Source organism: Callithrix jacchus, chromosome 8 (genome assembly GCF_049354715.1).
Source record: "Callithrix jacchus isolate 240 chromosome 8, calJac240_pri, whole genome shotgun sequence".
Taxonomy (NCBI): domain Eukaryota; kingdom Metazoa; phylum Chordata; class Mammalia; order Primates; family Cebidae; genus Callithrix; species Callithrix jacchus.
The window spans coordinates 120,620,863-120,637,762 of record NC_133509.1 but is presented as its reverse complement, the minus strand read 5'-3'; the positions used below and the strand labels follow the sequence as shown (position 1 = coordinate 120,637,762).

The 16,900-nt window shown below is 39.8% G+C and overlaps 1 protein-coding gene across 7 annotated transcripts in view; it reads right to left on the bottom strand.

Moving 5' to 3' along the window:
• Positions 1-1,434: 1,434 nt before the first annotated feature.
• Positions 1,435-16,900, bottom strand: part of FLRT2 (fibronectin leucine rich transmembrane protein 2) — a 100,099-nt gene continuing 84,633 nt past the window's right edge. For all 7 annotated transcript variants that reach the window (XM_054240244.2, XM_035261218.3, XM_078335564.1 and 4 more), the window contains one exon: positions 1,435-8,206. In XM_054240244.2, coding sequence (XP_054096219.1) covers positions 5,850-7,832 — 1,983 coding nt within the window. In that variant the 5' untranslated portion in view covers positions 7,833-8,206 and the 3' untranslated portion in view covers positions 1,435-5,849. The remainder of the gene's footprint in view (positions 8,207-16,900) is intronic.

Sequence of the window (16,900 nt, the reverse complement as noted above, 5' to 3'; positions counted from 1 at the left end):
GAAAATTTAATTCAAATTAATTCTGACTTTATCGATGTACTCTCTCATTGCTGCATCTATTAAAAAGCAAAAACGTAATATACGACAGATGTGTCAATTTTACTAACAGGTAGAAACATCTCCTTTGTCACCTTAGATGTCCTGTTAATTCAATGATGTAAAGTGATTACACGGGCTCTGAAACACTGGAATGCATTAGTGTTTATTACCTGATCTGTGAGTTCCTTAATGGCTCACAGACTTTTTTCCTCTGAATCCCTGGGAGACCCTAACATAGTGCTGTAGAAAGTAGATAAATAGTAAATGTATCAGATGAAGAGGTTTCTTCAGGGACATAGTGAGGGAGAAGATATGCTTGATTTGGCTAAGAACACATTTCATTATTCTGTGAGGCCTCTGAACTCAGCCAGTCATTAGGCTTAGTGTTTGGAGCAGAGTAGGCGGACGCTAATGAATTATTCTGAATTAATGTTGGTCTTTTTTGACTAATGGTTTAGTCTGCATAGGATAAGGTCTGTAACTTGTGGCAAAGTACCCTAGAATAACATGGACGTCACTTTAGATAAAATCCCCCAAATGTAATATGCGTTACGTGTTAACAGTGTCTTTCACAGTCAGTGTTCCAACAGAGATTTTACAAACAAGTAATACTAGCTAACTGCAATCTTATACATTTATATCTTGATTCAATCTCTGTCAAATATATTATTAATGAAATGGCCAAGAGAGGCTAGGAAAAGGAGTCCTGAAAAATCATATGAGACTAATCAGAATTGAACTTGAGGATATGAATAGATACATTTCCATGAGTGCCTATTGAAAGGATGGATGGATGTGCTGTAAACAATTCTGATGAAGAAAAGTACTATGAGAATTCTTAAAGAAAACTGACATTTAAAACCAATAGTGTGGCTGAGCATGGTGTCCCATGCCTGTAATCCCAGCGCTTTGGGAGGCTGAGGCAGGATGATTGCTTGGGTCCAGGAGTTCAAGACCAGCCTGGGCAACATGTTGAGACCCTGTTTAAAAAAATTAAAAAATAAAACCAATAGCATCTTTTATGAAATAGGGAAAAAGACTATTCTGATTGGACAAGTACAATGGCATTATCTGTATCCTAAACAATATAGATTTCACCAACATAAAATAAGATGCTCTGTGTATGTATGTATGTACCTAAAAGATATGCATAGGAACACACAATTTAATTGGGAAATTTAAAAGAACGTGAGGATTGCATATAAACTCCTCACACAAAAAGGATCAAATGGACTTTAGAAATGCAAGTCAGCTTCATGGTAGGAGAATACGAAAATCCTATTACCTCCTTTATTCCTGCCCTCCTGCATCAAGAAGCAGCCCTCATTTCTTTTACATTAACAGCATAAGTATTGACTGTATCCCAATGAACTTACTCAGATAAACACAATGTGGTTTTCTTTTAAAATAAGACTTTACTGAATATATCAACAAGGTACTGTATAGTGTAGAGTGAAGTTTGTCGTTAACAAAGTGTGCGACATGGTAGGTCTCAGAGGATGTGTGATGCAGAATCTTCCAGCCCCTTGTCAGAGAGAACACACTAAACAGAAACCAGAAGCAAATCAGCATTTGGTTCAGACAATAACAAATCATCAGGTTAACTTTCAGTGAATATATAGTAGTCCTGTGAAGGACACTCAGCTGGCGATGCCTTCATCTTGCCTTTAGCAGTTGTAAATCTTACATTCCAGGGACACCTTTACAAACACCCCCGTGTATGTGTGTGTGTGTGTGTGTGTGTGTACACGCACGTGCATGTTTGATATTAATTTTAAAATGCCTGTTGCAATGGTCTTGCTTTGTGCTCTTCTGGTGGGTATGCAGCTAGAAAAAAAAACTATAGTAAAAAAATCTGATTTGTTATAACAACGGTATCAGACATGTACAAAACTCTTTCTCCACAGTGACAAGCATTCCCCACTGCTAGAAACTGTCTTTTGCCCCTGCTGAAGAAAACAGAGAAATATGTAAGTTATACCTTCTTAGCATTCATATTTTACTTTAAAAAGAGCATCAGGCAAGGTTTGACAAGACCAAGAACTGTTCTGTCCTGTGTATATTTTTCGCTTTGGGGAACTGTTTTCTGCTTTGCTTTCCTATGCAGCTGGAATGGTAAGTTGTGAACAAAACTGCTATTCTCATGTTCTAAAAGTTAAAATGTCATGTCTCCTTCTTATAGGTTAGAGAAAAATGCTATAAGCAAAGATGCCAATGGAAATTAACCACTTCACTTTTCCAAAGCTGTGATGACCTCTGCAGCTGAGATCTGCCGATCAAGTGAAGCATCTACTCCCTGTAGACTACAATATTGCCTCGTGTGCAGAATGGATGCTTTGCTCACAGCATGAAGAAGTTGTCCTCCCCGCTGGGGAAGGAAGTTCTGATTTGTGTAAAATGACTAAGACCATTATGATAGGTGCTAGTAGAAAATGGAGCTGTAATATTAGCTACTTCATTAATACTTTTTATCAGACTGGTCACATTATACTTTTTGTTCAACCTCAGGGAAAATGTCTAATATATTTTCAGTGAACATCCAGATAATTAGAAATTGCATTATTTCTCACAGGGGAGAATGTTTTTCATTTGATACACAAGGAAAATAGGCAGGGGATACATTCCTTGTATCTGCCTGTGACTGTCCTAGCAGTGGGCTGGTAACACGTCTGACAGTGTTGGAGGGTAGCCCAGAGTCTTTCTATAATCAAACATACCTCCCTAAACAAGCAGGTATTAATAGCCACCCCGGCTATAGACAACTGTCAATATATCCTTGTGATCATGACTCTGCCTCTTCCTTTTCAGTGTCTTCTGTCAGTGACAGTTACCAAGCTGTGAAAGTGACCAGATTCTATCTGAATCACCTCATTTGGTCAGGCAGCATTAAGCTGTTTATCAGCCAGTGAGCATAGCTTTTATTCCATGGTCTTGGCCTGCATTCTCAACCTGACTCTTGGCTAATCATCTCAAAATACATCATAATGACAGCAAGAGAGGCCCAAACACAGAGCAGATATATCAGCAAAAATACATTCCCGTGACTACAAATGCCAATCAAAGCAGAATCCCCCAGGGACAGTGGTTCAGCAATTTTCATAAGACACATTAGACATCACAGATTCCATCACATGCTTTCTATCCTGGTGCAGGTGAGGCTGTAACCAATGGGAGACAGATTTCAATCTTAGCAGTCTTTGTCATGTTGTGCACAAGATGAAAATAAAGCCTATTTCTAGATTCAATCTCTTCAGGAACACCTCCAGCAAAGGGACCCTGTCAGACCATCTTAAAGCATTCCACATGACTGTCTCTCCATTGTACCACTGAAGCCCCAAATAATTCTGTAAGCCTCATAAGAAATGACAGGAACCTCTTCATCCTTGTTCTTCCTGGCCCAAAGCAGTTTCAGCAGCCAAAAATCCCACTGGGGGTTAAACATACAATACAAATAAATGAGAATGATTATTTTGTGAATAACAAAAATAAAAACCCTCGAAAGTCAAAGTACCATCATTTGAATGCACAGTTTTATCTACACAGCCAAGGGGAAGAGGAATTATCCAGCTAAGTACACAAAACCCCCATATCATTGTCTTGATTTTCAATGTCTTACTGCTACACTGATCACCTTCACAGACTCTTTTCCCTTCCCTGTGTGGGCCTAACGTTAAAAAAAAATAGCCAAAACCCTCTAGCTAATAGACTAAAATGGAAACCAGAGTCACTTTAGAATTAATTTAAATTAATTCATAGCTAAGTTCAGCTCTACTGACTGCACAGTTTCAATTCTCGTGTCTACGACATACAGCTGCAGTTGTATCTTCTGCTTATTTAGAGGGACAAGGGAGATTAAAACATATTAAGTTGGGGTATATTATGAGAGAATAAAGCTCTTACTATTAAAGAAAAAGTTGCATAGCATTTTATACCTAAACTTTTACAAAGAAGACACATCACAGTTTTATTTTGCTGAGAGACAGAGAGAGAGAGAGCAAGTAAGATGATTGTGACATTTTCTTCATGGGTCTCTATAATAATGGCCAGTGGTGAAAGAAATATGAAGCACAGAGTGAAATGTTTAAATATGATTTTTAAAAGACTTTTTTTCTTAAGGGAGTCGTTTTTGATAATGTATGTGATCCATAGCCCTTCTATATCTAAGGATGGAAAAGATTAAATTATATGTTTTCTGAAGATGCTGCCTGAAAATCTCTAGAATTAAGCATGGACATCCCTCTCTTTTCTGCACCCTACTCTGCGAGGATTAGGGGAACAAGCCTTCACTCTCTGACTTGTTTTTCATGGGTTGTCCTGCTAACATAAGATTGATTATCCCTCCACAGTTCTCAAAGTAGAGGAACATCCATGATGGAAAAGGAACAAATGAAATTTCAAAACTAGAACAGGATCGAAGTCAGTCCAAGGTGAAAATCAGGTATTGCTTTCAAAAAGCATCATTATTTTGGCCATCTTTGATGCGTCCTTACAGAATTATTAGCAGTAAAAATTAGTATGCATTTTAAAATGTATAAGTACATATGGATATTTTGTGCAGCCAAGACTGGCATCCATAATTTTCCTTGAAATACTGAGCAGAGGGAGAAAAACAAAGGTAGCACAAACAACTAATTATGAAAATATATGGGAGATGATTGGAAGACAAGAGTTTGCCAGGGGATAAAAGATATTACTTCAAGCTATTTCAACATGATACTGACAAAGTCAGCTGATGTAATGGAACCACTGATCAGTTGTTTTTGTCTAAATAGCAGTTAGGGTAATTTTTAAATAAGTCGTTGTATTTTCCAAACCTTGATCACCTGTTGGTCTAAATATCATGTTGACATAGCCTCAATTAATCTAGCCAAATAATTCTCGTTATCAAAAATAATTCCATTCAATATAATTCTTCCCTTTATTTTATTAGCCTCTTCTAAAAAAGTATTCTAGAATATATCTCTGTTGAATGTGATTCAACCTGGCATATGATTTGAATAGTAACACTTTTAAAGGGAGTTTTCTTTCTACAACATCAGACCTGTCCCTGAAGATGACTGAAATCAGACTCAAGTCTCGTAACTCTGTTATCACATAGGGAGGGGCAGGAAAGCACGAAGAGTGATTTTTAAGTTCCCAGTCAGAAAGCCAACCCCTGTGTTTACAGGTTTTTTCCAAATTTCATCTCAATTTTCTTGATTCTGTCAGGCCGGGTTAACTTATCTCATGGGAACTGACTTCATCCTGGTGCTTTCAGCATTTCCCACACTGGGTCAAATCAGGGTAACTACCTCCATTCTTACATGCTAGAATTGTTTTACCTGTCTTCCAGACCCGGAGGCATAGAAATCGTGTGAAAATATCTGGGCCATTTCTTGTTTTACCCATATTATTCCTCTTACCCTGATGAGTCCATTTAATCTGCCCTTTCATCTAACCACCAGGAATTTATTCTGACAGCTTCAACAGCAAAGTGGTTGATGTGCATCCTAAGGAAGAATCACTCGTTCTTTTGCCTTGGCATTGGGTTCTCATCGTACAACCCTGTACAGTACTTCAGCAACTATTTTTTTTTTTAAGATTTAAAAAGCAAAGAGTTACAAAACTGTTTGTAATTAACTTGAAATAGAAAAGATAGCACTTTTTTTAAATCCCATTATATAGTACACCGTATAAATTACAGAGTATTCAAATGCACAAATGCATCTGTGTAACATTTATCAAATGTAATCTGCGTGTCTTTATATGCACACACGAGTGTGTTCTCAAGAGTCTAATTGTCCTCGTTGATAACGCTGGGCCTCTGGCTGTCACGTATGGCAGTGCTCCAGGTCTGGCACGCTGCTGTTGCAGTATCGCATGTTGTTGGGGATATGGCAGTCTGTGTAATTAATGCCCCCATTTGGGGTGTAAATGGGCTGCAGTCTGAAATCTCCTTTAAGGAGCTGATCATTATTTAAGGAGACGATCTGAAAACTGGTTTCTGTCATCTCCAGGATGGAGTTGTCCTTCTTGGTGCCTGCCTCGCAATAATCATCTTTCCGCCGGCCCCGGTTGTATTTCCACTTCTGGGAGGTGTAGCGCCCCTTTTTGTGCATGTGCCAGCAAAAGACGCTGAGCAAGACCACGAGCACAAATATCACAGCGCCCCCGATCAAGCCCGCCAGCAGAAAGGGGGAGCCCATGCTGTGGGATGTCGTCTGCTCATGGCTGGACGCTGTGTTGCTGCCATTGTTCAGATAGGAGGCATGGGTGGTGGCCTCTGAACAAATGGTGTCTTCTACTGCGCGGTAGTTAAAAGCATCCAGTGGCACTAAACAAATCCGGTAGGTGGATCGGGGCTCTAGATTAACCAGGCTCAGGTGTTGCTTCTCACCACTGACTATGCGCTCCTGAACGATGCCCCCTACTAAACTGTGGCCCATTTTCACCCAGGTGAGTTTGTATGCCATCACGGTGAAGAGAGAGAGCCAGCTGACTTGAATGGAAGTATCATTCACAAAATGGATAGAGAGCTGGATCCGTTCAGAAATAGGTGGGGTCACTCTTTCTCTGCCATCCCAGTCAGGAATCGTGGGAAATTTCGACGTGGTAGGAGTTGGAGGCGTGTAGCTTCTGCTAGGGTTTGGAATGGAGAGGGTGGGAGGCTGAGTGGTCGGAGAAGCTGTACTTGGGGCTGGGGTGAAGAGAGGCAGGCCGGGGGTCGTGGTGGGACATGACAAAAGATTCATATTTAATTCCCTGACGGCCATTCCCCGGACTTGTTCAGGACCTTGGCACATGAAACCCCGCACATTGAGAGATGAAGGAATATATTTGAGCCATTCCGTGACCCATTTAATACTGCAGTCACAAAACCAAGGGTTATTCCGAGCAGTGAGCTGCTTCAGGTTGGAGAGATTATCAAAAACCCCTTGAGTCAGCATCCGCAGTTGGTTGTTGGATATATCCAGCCGTTCCAGCTTGCGGAGATTTGAGAAGGCTGTCAAAGGGATGTGGTTTATCTGGTTGTCCTGCAGATAGAGCCTGATCAGATGTGTACCTGGGAGATCGGGAGGAGGGTGAGACAGCGAATTACGTACTATTGAAAATTCCTTGAGCTTGGTGAGATGGCTGAAGGTGCCCTCAGCGATACCCTTGTTGGTCAGGAGGTTCCCGTCCACAATAAGACGCTCCAAGCTCGTGAGATTCTGGAAGGCCATGTCTGATATGACAGCAATTCGATTTTCATCTACTCTCAGCTCTTGCAAGTCCACTGGAAGCCCAACAGGTACACTGCTCAGGTGATTCTTAGACAAAAACAACAATTTGAGGCTGATAGCCTCCCGGAAGGCCCCGTCTTCCACCCCCACTGTGGATATGGAGTTGTCATCCAGGTGCAGCTCTTCGAGCTTCAAGAGCTGGGCAAGAGCGGCCCGTGAAATGGTCTGAATATTGTTTTCCTGCAAATGGAGAACTCTGACATTCTTGGGAAGGTTCATGGGGAATTCGTCCAGTTGGTTGCCGTACAGGTAGACTGTGTGCACCGACTGTACATTGTGCAGTTCCGCAGGAAATCCAGCATTATTAATTTGGTTGTTGTGGAGGTAGAGTACGGTTACGCCCTCCGGGATCCCAAGAGGCACTGAGGTCAAGCTTCGCTCATTACAGTAGACAAAGTTCCTGTCGCAGCGGCACACACTAGGGCAGGCCAGGAGTTTGGACACCTGTGAGTAGAGCCCCAGGGAAATGATAAGCCAAGACTTCAGGAAAAATGCCCCATGGCTGGGCCACTTTGTGGTCTGTAGGCCCATTTCTGAAGTACAGAAATAAAATATAAAGTGGTGGGGAAAATAAAAAGAAAAAAATAAACAGCAAAATCAAGATGACTGGATGGGGTTCTGTCAAAGTCCAGAACTCCAGCTAGAGAGAACGTCCTGAGGGCGTATGGTAAAATAATCTCCCTGCTGTCCCTGGTCTTATCAGCCTGTGTTTCCCTCTTTGCTGCTGTCCTCCATGTGCAAAAAAAATTCAACAGGGAGAATTTTCCACACTGGCAACAGGTGATGGTAAGTTATCAGCCGAGTCAACACAAGCCCAAGTGGGCAGGCAAAGCTCTCTTCTTCTTTTGTAGGTCAAGCCAGGCTTGATTAGCCTACAAACTTCTTGGTTAAGCTCAATCTGCAATCTGTAGTAGGAAAAAAAAAAAAAAAAGAAGAAGAAGAAATGGTCAGTTAAGGGTAGTAATGAAAAAAGTGCCAGTATGACCCCGAGCCTTTCATAAACAATGAGATTGGGACAAAATGTTAAGAGGCAGGGGGTGGTATTAAGTGGGGTTTCAAATAACAGTAATTTAGTTAAAAAGGTATTCAGGAAATAATATAGTATCTTCAAAAGAATATCATGCTGTTACCTGTCACTATCAACAATCGTATTATGAATTTTATATCCCAATCAGTACCTTCTCTTTTCATCTAATCTTTACCTATTTGCATATCCAAATACTTAATTGTCGCAGGCACACTGCTCAATCCACTCAATCAGTTAATGACAATTATCTACAAATCCTACTGGTCGTAGTCTTATTTCAAGGTGGAGGTGACGACTGACAGCTAGCAAAAGTGAAGGGCAAAATGGGAAGCCCTGCAAAGTTATGTATTTTACAAATGCAAAATGAAGACTAATAAAGTCACTTAAAAAGATGCATCCTTACTGAAAAATTATTCCAAGTGGATATTTCCAAATACATTTACTATATGTGAACTTTCCTATACTAGCTATTAAATAACTGTAGCTGAATAAGTTGCTATTTACCTTTAAAATGTATTTTAAAACTCTGATACAAAAGCTTATTCATGCCTACTGGAAAATTTTAGAAAATAAAATATAAGGAATACAGTATAATGATGATAAAGATTATTCATTATATTATCACCAGAGGTAACTGGTCCAATTTGCATGCTTACTTCCTTTTTTTCTATACATATATTTAACAAAATTGGAATCATTATTTACTTTTCTCTTTGTTACTTAACATGTCAGAACCACATTTCCACATAATTTAAAAAATTATTCAAAGAAAAAAATTATTTAAAAAAACATAGTATAAACGTAGTAAACAGAAACATGTATGAAGGCAGAGAGACTTTTTTCTTTCCCACTTCTTGTCTCCCTTCCTCTTTATCTTCTTCCAAAATAGCTCACACTCAAGCCACCGAGGAGAATGACCAAGCTCCAGCCCACAAAACATTTCCACTTCTCTCCTCCTTTGAGACCTCTAGGTCCAGATGAGATACACCATTGTGATCCCTTGAAGCGTTGCCAAGCTCACGACTAGGGGTAAGTTATTTTTCAACACTACCACCTTCCTTCCGACTGTGCTTTCCTGCTTTTATAAGAGGTCTTTTAGCAAATTTTGAAATGACAGAAGACACAGTTGAGGAAGTCAAGGCAATCCACAGACAGTAACATGCCTTCTTGCTCCAGAATGTATTCCATCTGTTTTTAGATTAGAGAGGTAAAGAAGTTAATTGAAAGGTGCCAGATTTGATTTCCCTACAAAATAAGCTAACAAGACAGAACATGGCAAGTTGCGAGTCTCTTAATTCTCACCAATACACGGAGATTGAAACAACTTACATTTAAAAGCACAGAGGAACTATTTGAAATTGCTCCCTTAGCTATCTTTAGAAATATAATTAAAAAAGAAAAAAAGAACACTGGAAGTGTTAGTTAAGTGTCAAGGATATTGTAAATGTGTTCTATAATTTAAAAGATTGGAAGCCAAAAAAAAAAAAAAAAAACGCCTTCAATGGTCAGAAATGGTAAAATTCACTTTTTATTGTTTAGGAAATATAAGGTGTGTGGGTGGGGATCTTTTTTCAGGTAAAAACAGAGAGATGTGATGCTTTATTAAATTCAAGCATGGCGGGGCTTGATTTCACATGGTGGCTTACACCTGTAATCCCAGTACTTTGGTAGGCTGAGGCAGGCATATAGCTTAAGCCCAGAGGATGGAGACCAGCTTGGGCAACATGGTGAAACCCCATCTCTACTAAAAATTAGAAGAATTGGCCAGGTGTGGTTGGAGGAACCTGTAGTCTCTGCCGCTCAGAAGGGTGAGGTGGGAGACTCTCCTGAGCCTTGGAGTCACAGGTGGGCCAAGATCATGCTGCTGCACTCCAGCCTGGGTGACAGAGCAAGACCCTATCTCAGAAAGAAAAAAAAGGTAAAGCATTATTTAATTTTTTACAAGACATAATATAATGTCTTTAAAAGAAACATCTCTATAAACTTAAAAAATAATTCATATAACTGAGGGGGCATCCAAAAAATGCATTTAATGCTATCAGTCTGATGCCATCCTTAGCTTAGATTTCAAACCATCTTAATGTTCCCTCACATCTGGGTACTCAAGTGTGGTCCTTGGTTCAGCAGCATGAGCCTGACCTGGTGAGAAGGTAGAAAAGCTAAACCTCAGGCCCAGAATTTGCCTGTTAGCGAGAGTCTGGGGTGGACACATTCAAATTTGTGGAGCACCATAAATATCTTATTTAATCATTCATGTTTTAATTTATTAAATGTAAAATAGATGCAGGAGCATGCCACATGACTCTTTTGAGAAGAGTTTCGGCATAAGGCATACTAATTACTTTTGTCCCCAGGAGAGAGTCTCAAATAACATCTTCTATGTAAATTACATCTTCTGGGTGGAGCAGTGCAATGACTATATATGTCAGTTGGCCTTAACAAAAAACGAGGATCTGAATGACAAGTACCAAAGTCTAGTAGGACCTTAAAGAGTTACTTGTCATCACAGAAGCCCACTTTTGTAAAACATTCGAGAATAAAAACTGATGCTATTAACAATTACTTCCACAAGAGCTAGGAAAGTAAGACTAAAGAATAAAATATAATATAGTTTGTTTTGTTTTTTGATACAGAGTCTCACTCTGTTGCCCAGGCTGGAATGTAGTGGCGCGATTTCTGCTCACTGAAACCTCCCCCTCCTGGGTTCAAACGATTCTCCTGACTCAGCCTCCTGAGTAGCTGGGATTATAGGCGCCCTCCATCACACCTGGCTAATTTTTATATTTTTACTAGAGATGCGGTTTCACCATGTTGATCAGGTAATATGTTTTTGAGTATTCTACTGGAATCTTCAAAGTGTGATAGAGGCAACCACTGAAGAGAATGTCCTAAGGGAGAAAAACAGTAGCACCAGGGTCTCTAAGTTTCTATGTAAAAAGAATAGATGCTTCTTGTTTGTCTTTTAGGCCAAGTATTAGGGGCTATGAAGCAAATCAGTACTTGAGGATGATGGAGTTTACTTAGAGTTCATCAGCTAACAGCTAGAGGACATTAACACCAGGAGTAAACCAAGTATGCAGGGAATTGCCTAGAAACTATTATCATGCATCCAAATTGTAGATTTTCCACTTGCCTGAACTATGTCCTCTGCAAGGAGAGAATAGGTCCCCATCAGCCAACCCTTCGCCCTCGGGCCTTGCTCTCTTGCAGGCATATTTTACTCATGAGTGGCTCTTTCAAAATTATATAAGGAGATGATGTGGTTCTGAAGAAAGCACCTAATAGATGACATGGGGCAAACTGTCTCTCTCTATACACCTTAATAGGAGAGGAGTCCCATCTAGACCACAATGTGTTGATAGACTATGACAAGTTCAATTTTGAATGAAAACAAACTCTCAGATCTTTCTTTGAGCTTCTTGGGAATCCCACAAAGTATCAGCTTATAGCAGATTTGTTCTGTTCCTGTATCAACAACCCCTTATACCTATCAGTGAATGTACTGTATTTTCGGTTCAATCAGTGCAAATACTAGTAAAATTACAAACACCTAGGCCATAATGATGTTTTAAATTTAAATTTTCTTTGCATTTCCAGCTGTGGTTCCTACTGAATAATGAAGGTAGAGATCCTTCTAGACTTTAAGCTGGGAACCATATTTACGGAGAAAGTACAATGCTCAACAGGCATAGATTCTGAGTTCCCATCCTGCTTCTATCACCAAGTAGCAGCAAGATCCTGAGTACGCATTTTTTTCAAGTCTTAGTCTCCTCATCTGAAAAATGATGATAATAGTTCCTAACTCACAGCACAGTTGATAGGGTTAAATAAAATAGTACTCATGAAAAGCGTATGTCTGTACATGGCAAGAACATAATAATGCTGATTATTCTCTATGTAATTGCCATTATTAATGATATCCAAAGAGGTGAACTCCACCATGCAGAACGAAATAAATTCAGCCTTTACCTGCAAAAATCTACGCACTTCCAACTACCCCAGTTTCGCAGCCTAAGCATTATTGACACTTTGTGTCAGATAATTCTGTGCTGTGGGGCTGTGGCATGAATCCAAAAATGTCTCCAGATGTGGTCATATACAAGTCCCCTGGAGTGGAAAAATTGCCCCCTGTTGAGAACCAATAATCTACACACACCTTCTTACAAGTGCTTGATAAATTTGGCATTATTGCCACAATTTCCTGGAGGAAATTTAGATAAATTTCTAATAATCATAACCTAAAAATGCTTCACCCACGGACATCAAAAAGCACAAAAATGTAACATACTTTCCAATCCTTTATTGAACCAGTATATACGGAGCCCTAGAATGAGGATACAGCTGTATACAGAGCTGATGTGGGTTTTGGTCTCACGAGGCTTAGAAGTTAAGTGAGGGGAGAAAAATGAGTAGGTGGGAAATTAGGGTTCTATGGAAAGAGTTCTAACACTAGAACATCAGGCAATTGTGATCCTGTGGAAGAGGTCCACCCTAGCCCATGAAGTATCAGGAAAAACTCTGCAGGGAAAGGATGGCTCTACAGAGAGACCAGACCCAGGCCTGGGAAGAAATGTAAGTTCTGCATTCAGATCCAAGCTGCTTATAATGTGAAGCTAGAGATGAATCCCAGCTCAGCGGAGAGAAGGAACAAAATGTTAATTGCACAATACTTTCTCCCAACTCCGTCTGCTTCTCATTGAGGTACTCCTGCTTCTGGAAGATAATAAACAAACTCGTGTTTCAAAATCACTGGGTATTTCACTTATAAGTCTAAACGTCAGTGATAAAAATTGCTTTGCAAGATACATTTTAAATATCAAAAGAGAAAGGGCATTTTTTGTCTTTTAAATTTTTCCCTGTTTGTGTGAATACTGTATTGAAGATGTTGCTTCCATTCCAGGAAACTAGAGATTATAAAGAAAGGCTTATTGGCAGGTGCTAGGTAAAAGCAGAAATTTTCATTTAAAGGAGATCACAGTTTCAAAACCTTGAGCATAAATCAACATGCGAAAATGCTCTTTGGGGACAGCAAGGACCTGGCCTTGCCAGTCTCTTAAAGATAACAGTGAAAGCAGTGACTTTTCCAGGCTACTTTAACGATTTTCATAGGAACTGAGACTCCAACCATGTAAGTCATGCAAAAGCTTTCTTCACAGTGTTCCTCTCCCAGTGCTGCCTAAGAAGGCTTTTTTCTTTTTCTAATTAATTCCAGGAGCCTGTATCTCAGGAGCGCTTAATAAACTAGGACTATAAAAATCATAGTACAGAAAATAAGAATTGTCAATAAGCAATGCCAATCGCGTAATAGAATGACAAGGACAAACCTAATAAAATCTTAATTGTTTCAGCACTGGCTGAATTGTGACAAGGCAGCATAGCTCATGAGGTGATACAAATGAGAAAGTTGAACTAAAGAGGAATTCTCCTAGAAAAGTTTCCCAGGGTCATATCCGACATACAGCTTCTGGAGTCAAGGCGTTCGTGCTGACAATCAGACACATGCAGGTGCATAATCCACAGGCCTAACTACACTACAAATCTGGAAACATGAAAGCAATTTATAGATCTTATGTACATTTCCACATTCTTGACTCCAGGTTATAAATACTGTTCGCACAATAATCAAGAGAGTCCTATAGTTAGCTGACCACGGTTTGGGGATTATTAGCAAAGGAATTTGAAGAAACATTTATCAATAGCCATTCCCTAACCTGAAACCATTTTTGTATCTGATCCACTAAACTTCATCCAAGCCCCTGGAAGATGCTCATTAGACAGATATTTCTCTTTACTGAGACAAAGAGAGAGAAACAAGGAGAAAGCTAAAGAGAGAGGAAGGGGTGAAGAAAAGAAAGAAAACACTTTGTTTAAACAGTTGACCATTTCCAGGCTCCAGTCAGTCTAAAATTGAAAACATTAAAATCAGACTGAAAAGGAAAAGCTATGCTCTTGGACAACACAAAATATTCTAAAACATTTGAAGTGTTGTTCTCATATGGTTTCCAATTGGTTCAAGTAATGGGGGTACATTGAGAACAAATAACCAATGTTATAAATTCAAATCCGTGAACTTGAGGTCACTTTCACTACTGCTACACACCTCTCTGAGCCCACTAGGAGGGAGTTCCCACTGATCATCCCTCGCTCCCTTTAAAATCTGGAACTGCAGGACTGGGTGGCCTCTTTCCACGTCAACCACTGCCTGCGTGGTGGTTGGTTCCAGGAGAATAGCCCACTGTCTCGATGCTCTGAAAGCAACTCCTGATAGCAACCTGTTGGTTACGTGGTTCCCAGTAGTGAAGGGAAGCTGGTAGAAGAGAATTTCAGAGCGGAAAATGAGTTGAGAGAGTACTAATAAGATATAAAAGTATATGGTCCATAACAGATGGATCGTCTATAGTGGATGTCTATATGCTTTACATCCATTTCAAAGGGATGTAATTCAGTTCATTAATAACATTCATTCATTTGCTCAAACAGATTCCAACCATCTTACGTTTCTTAGAAAATAACTGATTTCTTAGACTCTTACCTTTGGGAAGAATTTTTTCCCCCTCCTCACTTGGTACAGTGGTTCCCCAAATCCAAGGGTCATCAAACACACTAGGGAAAGTGATGACAAATGAAGGTTTCTAGGCCCCACCCCTGCAGATGGTGGTTTAATAGGTCTGCAAAGGAGGCGGGACATGTGCAATTTGCCAACTTTCCCAAGTGGGGCTGATGATCAGTCACTTTGTTTGACCACCCAGCCACTCCCTACCAGGAATTGCTTTCAGGGAATTGAAACAACTGGTCCTTCTGTCTTCTGGGTCGGATTTGGTATTGTGGAAGGAGTTGAGGGTTTGGAGCCAGAATTTAGTTTTTTATCTCAATGCTTCCACTCACTAACAGTCTGATGAAGGGCACCTGACTTAACTTCTCTGTATCTTTTTTTAATCTCAAAGGGGATAATCAGCTGTGCTTATGAAGTCCTTGGAAGGATTAGATGTAAATCATAGAAAGTGACTAAGAGTATCAATTAGGCACTCAATAAATTGGTTTTAGAGAGGTAGAAAAGGTGTTATGAATGGGAGCTGGGCTCTGGAGACAGGACCCGAACAGCTTTTCCACTTAGCAGTTGTGTTAACTTGGGCACACTACATCACTTTTCTGTGTCCCAGTTAGTTCACATAAAATGGAGAAAATAACAGTATTAATATTTCACAGTTGTTAGAGGGCTGTAAATTACTTACAACATTACCTAATGTGGAAAACACACACTCATTAGGTTGGTCGTTCCTCATATCAGCTTTAAACAACAGAAGCTCCTGTGCCGGGCAGCATTTCTCCCTAATCTGGTAGAGAGTTGGTTGTACTGAATCCATCAACTTTCACTTTCCTCGTTCATTCACTGATCACAGTTCTTTCTTTTGGTAATATACATATACATCCTCTGTCTATCCACCCTGCACATATGTGCAGACATTTATAAAGTTGGTCAGTGAGTACGTGACAGGGTTAGGACTTGAACTCAGGCAGGGGCTGCAGGGCCTGCTCCTAACCTCTGTCCTGCCTCTCTGCAAGCTCTAGGCAGACAGGCTGGTCTGCTTTATCTCACCATTATTTCCCCAGAGCCCACAGCAACCCATGGCAGCCATTCAATAACTGGTTGTAGAAGAAATGAACGAATCAAAGAACGACCTTCAGATGATTACTTTGTTTGAAAAAGTCAGTCTGCAAAAATTCTTTGACGTCTTCAATCTGAGGTCCCACAAGGAATCAGTGAGACAATATTTCAGAGTAGCTTTCAAGGGTTCTAAGCTACCTTAAGCCATCTGGAAAGATGGAAGGATAGATAGAGCGATGGAGGAACAGTCCCTGAGCATAAAGAAACTCGATGACCTTCGTAAAAGGCATAGAACGTACAGCTAGGAAATAGTTGCAATTAATACAGCCCTATATTTGTTTTACAAAATGACATCAAAATTCCATGCTCTTACTGACTTGTAGTACTGCTGAAATAGGGTCAGTCAGAAATGTTATAACATATTGGGTTTGTTGAGAGGCACGTCCGTACCTAACAGTTCAGTTCTATGATGGTTGTGATCTGAAATCAACTAAGTCTTTGTGATCTACCACAAAAAACATGAATTTCTTCTTATATAGTATCAATCTATTTTAGATATTTATATAAATTCAACCTGACAGTTCAACCAAACTTTAATTGCGTATGACTTTACTGTTCCACACAGTGAGAATCAACATAAAATAGGATGGTATCTTTGAGAGCTATAAAAAAGCTTATGAAAAAAATAAACTGAAACCAAAAATATAAACATGGCCTACTTCTCTACCCTAATGTTGCACATATGTAATATACATAACAAAACAGAGAATCTTATGTCTGCTTCACAAGAGGAATACAGATTTCCGTCGACGATATTGATTAGGGGCATGAAATGAAATTACATAGTGTGTCTTTCCAGGTGAGTTATCTGGTTTTGAATCTAAAAAATGAAAAATTCATTGCTTAAGCCTATTTTGGTATCATAGAGATGGCTCTGCATGTAAATGGTATAAAATTTCCTCACTG